This window comes from Phocoena sinus, chromosome 4, assembly GCF_008692025.1.
Source record: "Phocoena sinus isolate mPhoSin1 chromosome 4, mPhoSin1.pri, whole genome shotgun sequence".
NCBI lineage: Eukaryota > Metazoa > Chordata > Mammalia > Artiodactyla > Phocoenidae > Phocoena > Phocoena sinus.
In genome coordinates, this window is record NC_045766.1 from 106310799 (window position 1) to 106323500 (window position 12702).

At 33.0% G+C, this 12702-nt stretch overlaps 1 protein-coding gene across 1 annotated transcript in view; it reads right to left on the minus strand.

The window, feature by feature from the left end:
- Positions 1–12702, minus strand: part of CADM2 (cell adhesion molecule 2) — a 1092768-nt gene that overhangs the window by 72447 nt on the left and 1007619 nt on the right. The window contains 1 exon segment of the mRNA XM_032631668.1: positions 9008–9186. Coding sequence (XP_032487559.1) covers positions 9008–9186 — 179 coding nt within the window.

Here is a 12702-nt window from a genome sequence, read left to right on the forward strand (position 1 = left end):
AAACTGTGCTACTGTACTATGTTACCAATTTGTATAAGTTAAAAAATGCTGTCATTAAATTGGAAGTTATTACACAGCACTAATTCTAGTAAATTCTAATTTTCACATATATGTTTGTTGTCTGATCGATTTTTAAGGTAGTAAAATGCATTCAAATAGAATATCTAATATTGCAATATAAAAGCTTATTTAAATGAAAATTAAAGGAGAACTTGGGAGTGTTTCAAATATATTATTATAAACTTGCTATCCTGTAACTTAAAATCAACAAGGGCTATTTGTAGATACTTTTTGTGTAAGCATATTAATAAATAGAGTCTCTTGGATGTATCCACAACAGATAATCCCTAATAAACACTAAGAATAATGTTAAGCAGAATTGTGAAGAAATGCCTATTGAACTCCACTTTTAATATGCCCTCCTATCACCTGTAACCCTAGAATTCAGAGTTCTCATGCAAAAGCAGGGTCTTTCTTAACCTTAAAAAAGCTTATTTAATAAACTAATTCACACATGGAATTTGGTGACACAGATTGATAACCTTCCCCAAATTATTTATATTTAAAATATAGGCTCAATAAAGAAGTGAACATTTTACCAAAGTAATATATTTCTAATCGTGGAATTTCATATTCTCCTGGCTATGTCTCCTGAAATATTACAATTAATGAGGGGACCTTGAAACATCTGTGATATTGCATCATGGTAAAACATATGAGTGAAAACACCTCACTGGTTTATTTTTACTAAGAAGTCCAGGCATAATTGAGAGTGTTTACTTATTTATTATAGGATCTACAGTGCCTGGCCTAGCACTTTATATACAGCAGATACTCAAGAAAACATTTCCTGGAATAGTAAAATATTACTAGTAGTAATATCATTGTGATGTGGATTTTCAGGCCATGCATCAGAGAAGTTTTACATCTGTTTACATTTAAAGATAAATGTTATCTTTATAAGAGATGATATATTTAAAAAAAAGGGAAAGGATATAGATTTCTAAAAAACAAATCCAGTTTTAAGTTAGCTATCGTCATAGAGTTTTGTGAAAAGATAGACATGTGAAGTCAATTGCAAAACTCTTCTAATTTCAAAGATTTCTATTGGAGATGTGAATTCTTCTATACACAGTTATTCATACTGTGCACTGCTTAAATCCATAAGGTGGCATTTACATATGGATTGCCAAGTAAATACATCTCACTTATTTTCCCAATATTGGATGAAAGTTAAAGGTCTTGATTTTGGTGACCAAGGAATGAATATCATTACCCTGATTTGGTTCAGAAGTTAGGGCAGTGTATACACACACATACACACATATACACTTAGGTGTATATGTGTATATATGTATATGAATATGGGTTTGTTCATATTTATGTATGTATATATGTATCTATACATACATATGTGTATTATTTTATTAAGGTTTCTTCTGTTGAAAGAGAGAAACAGAGAGATAAATAAATTTAATTAAAGAAATATTTTTGATTGCCTGCTATTTAGAAGGCACTGCTCCAAGATAAGATTTCTGCTTTGTGCATATAACATATGAACATAAATGCATACATATACAATATATGTACATGTGTATAATACACATATACATGTACATGTACATATCTACAATCAAATATACAACTAAAATACCAAATAATGGTAAATGTCCTGCAGAGAATTAAAATAAAGTCATAAGTGACTGGGAGAATGGTTTGGAAACAGTACCAGCAGAACTTGCTGATGAATTGGAAAGAAGGGCAGAGAGGATTCAAGGATAATTCTTAGATTCTGGAACAAGTATGTTATATGTTGTTACAATGTTTGTGAAAACTACATTTTTGTAAGAAGCTACAAAGCAGATTTTATGTAAAATCTTCTTCTAGTTAGGCATGCCATTGTTTCTAAAAAGGAATGCCAACAATTTCCCCCCATGGGTGATTGAATATTGATTGAATTTATCTAATGAATTAATGCATATATACTTGGGGAGAAGAGCTCTGTACATTTTATAAAGCTATAATCTAGCCTTTTTTTGCACATAAAAAAATATATAGAAAGACTAAGTGCCATGGGTATAACCCTTCTGTTCTGAAATTGACAGAAAAGATCATATATAAAGAGTGCAAGGGAAAACATTTTAAATGTTGGATTTGTTGGGTGGTGGAGTCTTTCTTCCCTTCAGACAGGAATGAGGGTTTTCCGCATGGACACTTTAGTCAGTGATCCATCTAGGTACCACAGAAACATGTACTTCAGAGTGGTATCTCAATGAATTTTTACCTTGAAAGGTGAAACTTTATCCACTTCAGGCTCATCTTAAAGAAATGAAATTTAGCCTCAACTCCATGTTGAGTAAGCCTGTACATATCCGTTTTTCAAAATGCTTTATAATGAAAGCAGTGCCCCTGTCTCCACTACTTGATCCCATTTCACTTCTCTCTGCAGAGTTCAACAGCATATTCATCCAGTCAGAGGTACTGCTTTCCCACAGGCATCACAGCTCTCCCTGCTTATTCATGTCCAGAGATGCTATGTTTTATCTCAGCGATTAAAGAAGGTACTGTTTTAAGACTCATCCAGCTAGTTTATTGTCTGGAAACTCTCAACTGGAGATGAGAGCAGCAGCCATAGGCTTCTTCCATCAGTGCACTCTTTGTTGTTCCACATGGATGTCTTTTCTATCCTTTTCTTCCTACACCGTATATTTTTCTATCTATGCTTCTAAAGAAAGCATCTCCAAAGGAAAAATGCTCATTATGAGCACACAGAATCAATTTACCAACTGGTAGGTCTGTTTCCATGTGAGGAAACAGATTTTAGCTGAATCCCTTTCAAATGTTTGCTAGGCTGGCTGTACATCTGTCCATTAATCCAGTCTTCTCTTTCCTGCTCCCCACCCACTCATCTGAGCCCAAAGATTCACTCTCTTATTTCCATTTTGATCTGTATTACCTTTCCTAACAGCACAGCTAAGCAAAAAAATCATGTAGACTCTCAATGTTTCTAAATGTTTTGTTGCTGGATAATTATAACAGTAAATGTAAGTGTGACTGCCAAATTTTTAGTCTAGCTACATATTTACTATGAAGCACAGAAGTACACTCTTAATTTTAATTAATGAGAGTTCTCATTAGCTTTCAAATCATTGATAATCATAGAAGGAATATATAAAATATATACCTTAAGACTAGGAAAGTATGTATTATAATCATATTTGCTTAGCTCTAGAGTAAGACAAATTTAAACACAAATTTAGGATATTACTTTATGATATTCCTAATCTGTTTCATAATTAGTATGGCATGCATCTATATATGTATTATCTATTTTGCTAAGTTTAGGATCAGGAACTAAAACCCTAAAGCAATTGAATTTATATCTTGTACCTTAGTTAAGTATTTGAAGGAGATAACAGATGGTTTGGAAATGTGTGTTAAAGTGAAAGAAAGGCTACCCTCCATGACACAATTTCCCTCTCTCCCATGGTAAACAAATTGACTGAAAGGAAGAATCAGCACCTGGGATGGGAAGTGAACCTGCATTTACCTGTAGTCTCTGAAAGAGATGGGTATCTAAATGAACAACAAAGTTTGGAAGCTTGGTTTGATGCAGGAATTTGTAATATCTTGGTGTACAACATTCTGCCTCTGCGTAATTTTGACATTTATTATTAAACAATAAAGGTAAAGTGAAACGAAAGTAGCAGTTGTATCAATTTTTTTTAAGCTGGAAAGGCATATTTAATAGTTTGATACCTTTCACTAAACGAAAACACATAGATATTTCTAGCAGTAATATTCTCTTACTATAAAAATTAAAAACCTGAAACACTATTTTTATAAATGTTCTTACTAGCTAACAATAAAATGTGATGGATCTTATTCTATGTATGTGTTATATTTTTGAGGTAAATTATCCTGGAAACAAGCAAACAAACAAAAAGCAATATCACATTTTTCATCAGTATTCATTTCAATAGATACATGAATAAATATATAAAACAAACCATAACTGTCAAGTGATATTTTAGGAATACAAAGTCAGCAACTGTCAGTAAACTGATTGGCATTACATAAACAAGCTTTTTATACTATTTCACTTTCTACTATAATAATAATACTAGTTATGAAAAATTTTACTTGTTTTTATATGGTCCTACATATGAAATTTGCTAGAAAAAGCTAAATATGTACATATAAAGAAAAGTAAAAATGTGGAAAGGTGCATAGTGGGTAATTTTATTCAAAATAAGAATAGTAAGAGTTAAGATAATGAAGAAGTAATGAATTGTTATAAAAGCTTATTTCTGTAAGTCAAAAACAGTGAAGTAATGGAATAAAAGTAGTGGTAAGATAATTTTAAATTTCATATAAGGGCTACTACGAAAAGTAAATTTGAAGAGACATGGTGAGTATCATGAACAAAGTTCTGGAATAGTGCATCTCAACTCTGCCATGACTGTGTGAGACAGCCCTGAGATGGGTCCTAAGTGGAGTGTCCTCTCCACTGAAGCTCACACTGGACTCCCCCTTACTCCTCTCTACAGTGTGGACCTGCCATAGTTAGTACAGCTACTGGCAGAAGAAGAAATAAGTTACTCATTTTTTCTACTTGTATTACTGTATTTCTTCCCGAATTCTGGGGAGGGCAGATGATAGTAAAAGAGTTCCAGCACCACTGTCCATCTTCCATATGTATTCTGAGGCGTGGTTATGCCTTTCTCTAGCATAAGTGTGAAGGGAGATCAAAGGCTTTGGGATAGTTGAGGAGGAAGAAGTATAGGATTTGGGGGGAAGTGGTAATTTATGTTTTCCACTCTTCATAGATATTCTTTCAAAATTTCCCAGGTACTATAAATTTCTGACACTTTCAAAAGAATACTTTTTAAATAAGTGGATGACAAATAAATATAAGGACTTGAATCATCCCCAACCACAAAATAAGATTAATCTCAGGTCATTCTCACTTCTGTGCAGCCATTCCTTGTGTGATGAATAGGTATCTTCTATGATCTCTATACGAAAAGATGGAGATCTGGGTAGCATTTCTTTGAGGAGAGGATATTTTACCTAAACTTTCTGAATTTGATGTTGCATCAGAGAAACAAGGGTGATTATAACTTTTATCCTGCTCTCTCTATATTACTAATTTGCTGTAGTGTTGATTTTTAATGATCTTCTCTATTGCTTAGTTAACAAGAATATAGAATTTTCTCATTCTTCAATAGGGATAACTTAATTTATGCTCTGGGTACCATTCAGGGAAGACTATGGGCAGTAAATTGTACACAACCTTTGGGTAAATTTTGTACCAGAGCACTGGACTGAGATTGCTTTAAGGTATCATAAGACTACTAGTAATATTATAATAATAATACTCTGACTTATTATATATCTATGTACCTGGCACTGGTGGGTACTTCTATTTATGATGTATGCCATTTGTTTATAAATAATCCAGAAGTACTGTGTTACTATTTTTTTTTTTAATTCCAGACACTTGGACCATGTTGTCACAAACTCTGAATATCTACATCATTGTATAGCCATACTCCTATAACTCTGATTTTTGTACTATACTTACTTGAATGCTTATCATTCATGTTTAACTCTAAGCTTCTTGAGTGATATTCACCTTTGCTCCTATAGTGCATTTGCACTCAGTGAATAAATGCTAAATACTTATTTGGTGAATGAATGAATATCTCCTTTGATCTCAGTTCTCTAAATAGTAAAAACAGCAGTGGAACAGCATATTTCAAGACCATTAATATGGAAGTAATTAGCCATTCAAAAGAAAGAAATAGCATGATAACAATAATAACATGAGAGTAACTTCAATATTTATTATACAGAAGCAAAAAACAAAAAAAAACTACTGTGCTCACAGGAATTAATAGTATCACTATGGCTACTAATTTAACAGATCAATTTTTCCATTGCTGAGCTTGTTAATGAAAAAATGGTACCTTTTTTCCTAATGGAATCTCTACAGTGCAAACATTTCAAAAGTTTAATTTTTTTTTTTTTTTTTTTTTTTGCGATATGCGGCCTCTCTCTCTCTCTCACTGTTGTGGAGCACAGGCTTCGGATGCGCAGGCTCAGCAGCCATGGCTCACGGGCCCAGTCGCTCCACGGTATTTGGGATCTTCCTGGACCGGGACACGGTTCCGTGTCCCTTGCATCGGCAAGTGGACTCTCAACCACTGTGCCACCAGGGAAGCCCCAAAAGTGTAATGTTTTATCTTACAGGTATTTGTATACATGTACTGAATTTTGTTAGGCCTTTCATTGAGAGTGAGAACCAGACTGGCAGTTTCAAATTACCATCTGAAATTGTAATGTTTAAATTTGCAAAGGTATCATGGGGGTTAGGGTGGAGGGGAACACTCCAGTGTCCATGACATACAAAGTCAGTGCTGTTAACAATTAAATGTGAAAACATTTAAATAATGCACTTCCACTGACACCCAAAGAATACAATCTAACCATTTAGGATGGTACCTAGATAGCAGATGATTTCACAGCAAAGTGCTCTGACCTCCATCAAGTTCGAATCAATAGAACCTAGGTAACTGTGGTAGAATCAAAGACAGTCTCAGCTCATGAAAGGCTCTTCTGTGCTAGAGCTATATTAAATTATCACAGCTAATGTAAAATCAAACTTGGTGTAAAAGATAAAAGGGTAAAGTTCTCACGAATGATCACTTATCACTTCATTCCGAAATGCATACAGCATTCATTATAGATTGAAATACCACTCAAATTTCACCATTTACTTGGGTTTTGAAATGGCCAAATCATTAACAGAAGAGAGTAGCTTTTTATATTTATACAACCAGTGACTAATGAAACATTATACCCTGTGAGCAAAGGAGGAAAAAAAACCCTTTATTTTGTAATGAACCCAATTGGAGCCCTTTTTAAACACAGTGTATTATGGTTTCACTGTTTCATCGAGCCTCTCATTACTTGTGTCAATAATCCTAGGTAAACCACTGTTGAACTTCACAGCATTTATCTAGTAGCATGAATAGCATTAATCTATGGGGTGCTTTTGATGAATTGTAGTTCAAAAAGCAAAGCCAAAAATGACTTCTTACAAAGTGCTCAGAGAAGTATTTATTAGAAATATGTCAACTGCCAACTACCTAAAGGTAGCTTGGCTATTTAGGAAATCATGCTGTTGGCTAGCTTGCAAACACTGAGAAAACATATGCATTTTCCCCACTTGAATTACTTTAAAAAAACAAATAACATACTTTTCATCTAAGTATATTATTTTTTCTGTCACTTCCCTTCTAATTCTCTATATTTTTATGTCATATTGCTTTCAACACAATGTGACTTGCTATGCAACATGCCCCAGGTTCCAAAACTGTTAGGTGAGACAAGCGCTTATCAAGTTGAGGGTGAATCAGACTTCATTTCCTTGACTGCAGGATCTAAACATCCAGGTCAGCACAAACTGAAAGCTACTCCTGGATCCTGCTCTAAGGATCTAACTTATCTTCTTGACACACTCAGTGGTTGTTATATTCTCTCTGGCAGTGAGCCCGGTAGGGTTTATCTACAGGGGGTTACTACATTTAATTCCAATTTATCAGTCTAATTTGATTAGGCTGATCTTTCCCAAAAGCTGGAATTTGCACAATTCATGAGATACTAGAAATTACTCTCTCAGCTCTGTTATCTTCAAGATGTCTATATGTGGAAAGTCTATTCAATGCAAGACTTTGTTTGCCTTCAAGAACAAAAGTGTTATGAAGAACTGAGAAATAGTAGACACTAAGGCAATTTGAAAATAAAGTTGTAAATTGACTTAATACATTATTCTTTTTCCAATTTTGGCCGGTATCATAAAAAAGTAAACAACTTGGAAAAAAACACAAATGGGATTATTTTTCCCCTAAAATTAAATCCCTTTACAAAGAATTAGACTTTATCCCCCAAATTCCTTTTTTGGAAAGGTATAAAATTAACTCATGCTTCTTACAGTTATTTTATACTTAGGTTCATGAGAAAGATTTCAAATAAGTGTACTCCCTTCAGGATTTCTAAGATCCATTGGATTTATTACAGCATTGTGTAATTTTTACACAGTACTCATTCAAATACTGTAATATTGTGTAGAACACAACATTAGTCTTAAAAAAATGTTTTCTTGATTGTTTTAAGATTTTTCTTAAAAAAATCTTACATTCTCTAATGCTTTTTTCTCTTGGAGATTCACATTGTACCCTATAAATAAACTCTGAGAAGTCCTGCAATAAAAAAATCTGACTAATTTTGTTTATTGTGATATTTATCGATTTCAGAAAAGTTCATTTTCGTCTAACAATATGTTAAAGCTACCTCATGAACAACTTGCCCTGGCTTTTGGAGTTTAGGAAAAACAGAGATTATTTTTAATCTTGGATATTGGCATGTCTTTTTGCCATTTTCCTATATTTACTCAAATTGTGAGATCATTGCAGAGGAGAAAAAAATGTCTGTGGGTGTTTCAAATTATTGTTCATAAGAAATTAGTGCAGTTTTCACTAGTATTATACACCTCTGTCTTTGCTACATCTCGATTACATGCTATCTCTCTTTGTAAAACTAGTAATAGTGATTATAAAGCATATTTTTATGATAATACTACCAAAATTAACTCAGGGAAAATATTGTTTTCATGATTCTGATTTATAATTTAAAGCATAAAATGTAAAGAAAACCATTAATATGATTTACTATTCACCACCAAATATTATACAGTATATTTATAATTAAAAAATCTTTCACAAATATAAATTTTATTTCGAGTATAGGCTGTAATTTTATTTTATTAGTTTGACTTGAAACATATTAATTGTGAATCATGGAGATATTTACACTTATGAGAAGTCCTTGTGAAAGAAAAAGAAAACCCGTTTAAATTTGTTTATTATTCTAAAGATTTTGATAAATTTAAGCAGTTTTTCAGGTCATTCTTGCATGTATAATAATGTCAAAAGGTACTCACCATGTACAATGAGAACATACTCTGCGCTGCTTTGGCCAATGGTATTTGTGGCTTCACATCGATATGTACCATTATCCGTTTTGTTGAGGAAAAGAATGTTTAGCTCCCTACCACTCACAACCATTCGGTCAGGATCTGGTAATTCTCCGCCATCCTTTGTCCACAAAACAGGTTCTGGCCTATGGGATTTAAACATGCATATAAACAAAAAACATATGAAATGTTACATATTCTGTGAATTAATTAAGGAATTTATAAATATTTAACACTCATTTCATGGATAACTATGTGCTAACTTCTATAAGGTACCAAAAGAATCATAATGCACTCACTCAGAAGATTTTGGAGGTATGGCAATTATAATTTTATTCTATTCTCCTTAACTAAGCAGACATGTATTAAGGAGCTAATTAGTTGAGTCACTATAGTAGTCACTGATAGATAGCAGGTCCTGCAGCCCAGATTCTGTGGCTAAATGTCTCATACCTGCTAGTCTCTGGAGGATTGCCTGTGGGCTACTGGAGCAGTCTTCCACAGAAGTACCTGGAATTATACCTTTGCATTTGGGGCCACCATTGTGGGGCACAGCTTTGCCTGAAACCACCTGAAATTTCTCCCCCTTACCTTTCCTGCTTTCTCATCCCTCTAGAGGTTTTTTTTTCCTGCAAGTTATCTCTTTTCTTTTCTTTCCTCCTTAGCTTTACTGAGATATAACTGACACACAACACTGCACTAGTTTAAGGTGCAGAGCATAATGATTTGATATATGTAAATGTTGTCACATGATTACCACAATAAGTTTAGTGAACATCCATCACCTCACATAGTTATTTTTTTTCTTGTGATGAGAACTTTTAAGATCTACTCTCTTAACAACTTTAAAATATACAATCCAGTATTATTAACTATAGTTGGCATATTATACATTATATCCTTAGAACTTATAACTTGAATTTTGTATCTTTTGACCACCTTCACCCATTTTCCCTATCCCCCACCCCTGCCTCTGGCCACTTCTATTCAACATTTTACTGGAAGTCCTAGCCAGAGCAATTAAGCAGGAAAATAAATAACAGGTAACCAAATTGGAAAGGAAGAAGTAAAACTGTCTTCATTTGCAGATGATATGATAGCACATAAAGAAAACCCTAAAAATTCCACTAAAAAGCTCTTAAAACTAATGAATGAATTCAGTAAAGTTGCAAGATACAAAATCAATAGACAAAAATCAACTGAATTTCTATACACCAGTAATAAAATATCAGAAACAGAAATTAAGAAAATCTATTTTATAATTGCATCAAAAATAATAGAATACTTAGAAAAAAAATGTAACCAAGGCGGTGAAAGATCTGTACACTGAAAACTATAAGACATTAATGAAAGAAACTGAAGAGGTCAAATAAATGGAAAGATGGTCTTTGCTCATAGATTGAAAGAATTATTATTAAATGTCTATACTACCCAAAGCAATCTACAAATTCAATGCAATCCCTATCAAAATTCCAATGGCATTTTTCACATAAAAAGAACAAACAATCCTAAAATTTGTATGCAACAACAAAAGGCCCCAAATAGGCAAGCAATCTTGAGAAAGAAGGAAAAGCTGGGGGTTTCACACTTCCTGATTTCAAATGATATTTCAAAGATATAGTACTTAAAAGAGTATGATACTGGCAAAAATATAGACACATAGATAAATGGAATAGAAGGTTCAAAAATAAACCCATGCATATACGGTCAATTAATTTTTGACAAAGGAGGTAAGAATACACAATAGGGGAAAGGACAGTCTCTACAATAAATAGTGCAGGGAAAACTGAAGTGCCACACACAAAAGAATAAAGCTGGGCCCCTATTTTACGTTATACATAGACATCAACTCAAAATGGATTAAAAACTTGAATGTAAGACCTGAAAATGTAAAACAGAAAGAAGCTCCTTGGCATTGGTCTTGGTGATGACTTTTCAGGTTTAACACCAAAAGCAAAGACAACAAAAGCAAAAATAAACAAGTGGGACCACGTCAAATTAAAAAGCTTCAGCACAGCAAAAGAAACAACTTAAAAAATGAAAAGGAAGCCTATGAAATGAGAGAAATTATTTGTAAATATTATGTCTGGGTAAATAAGATAAGGGGTAAATATCCAAAATAAAGAAAGAGCTCATACAAGTCAGCAGCAAAAAACCCTGATTAAAAACAGATAATCTGAATAGACATTTTTTACAAAGGAGATATACAAATGGACAACAGGTACATGAAAAGATGCACAACATCACTAACAGCCAGGGAAATGAAAATCAAAACCACAATGAGATAACACTTATACCTGTTAGAATGTCTGCCTTCTAAAGGACAAGAAGTAATAACTGTTGGGGAGGGTGTGGAGAAAAGGGAACTCTCCTACACTGGTGGTGGGAATGTAAATTGGTGCAGCCACTATGGAGAACAGTATGGAGGTTCCTCAAAAAATTAAAAATAGAATTACCATATGGTCCAGTGATTCTACTTGTGGGTATATATCCAAAGGTGGGGGGGGGGGGAAATCACTGTTTCAAAAAGGTATCTACACCCATATCCATTTTAGCACTATTTACAATAGCCAAGACATGGAAACAACTTAAGTGTCCATTTACAAATGAATGGATAAAGAAAATAAATTCCAAATGTAATGGAATACTATTCAGTCACTAAAAAAAAGAAGGAAATCCTGCCATTTGTGACAATATGGATGGACCTTGAGGGCATTACGCTAAGTGGAAAAGTCAGACAGAGAAAGATGGATACTATATGACTTCACTTATATGTGGAATCTAAGAAAAAACTGAACTCATAGAAACTGACAGTTCTCCTTTAATCAAATACTTGCAAACAATTCTCAAAACCTGCTTTCAGGGAAGAAAGGATAAATGAATCATGAATTTCTGTCTTCAAAGAGTTCAGTCTTATGTAATTGTTAATGATAAGAATGGTTATTAGTATCTATCACCATGTGTTGACAATGTCCTAGTTACTTTACGTAGATTTACTGTAATCCTTGTAAGAACATGGTGAGTATCATTTTAAAAAATATAATGCAGATAATAATATAGAAGATTAGAGATGTATTCAAACCCTGGTCTGAATCCATAGTCAATGCTTTGCCCACTACCCCTTGTGTTCTAACATGATGAATATTTTCCTAGTTCTTCTATGTCAAAATTTTTAAATTTAAACATGATTTTATCTTACCATTATAAATTATTTTCAAAAAAGCTTTAATTATTTGTTTATTTTGGTGAAAACGTTGAACTTATGCTTTGTTGTCGTGAATACAATTAGAACATAGGTCTTGATAAGTGGTGCCTATGACTACCACAGCTTTTCTAAGATGAAGAATATATATTTTTCTGACAAAATTTTGTAAAAGAAATAAAAGTTGTGAACCAAATAATAATAAATATTGTAAATTGTATCAAAATAAGTAGATCAGCAGTATGGTAAAAAAGTCACTTAGTTTTTTAGTAAAAGCTTGTCACCTAAAAACATTAGAATAATACAATAATTTATATCATCCAATTATATAGACAACTCATTCTGATAGCATCTTTAATGAAAGTCAAACCATTAATACTTCTCAGCTCCCTTCATATATTCCTCATTTGCTTCTTGCTATTTGAATTTACTAATTCTTATTTTAAAACTGATAGACTGG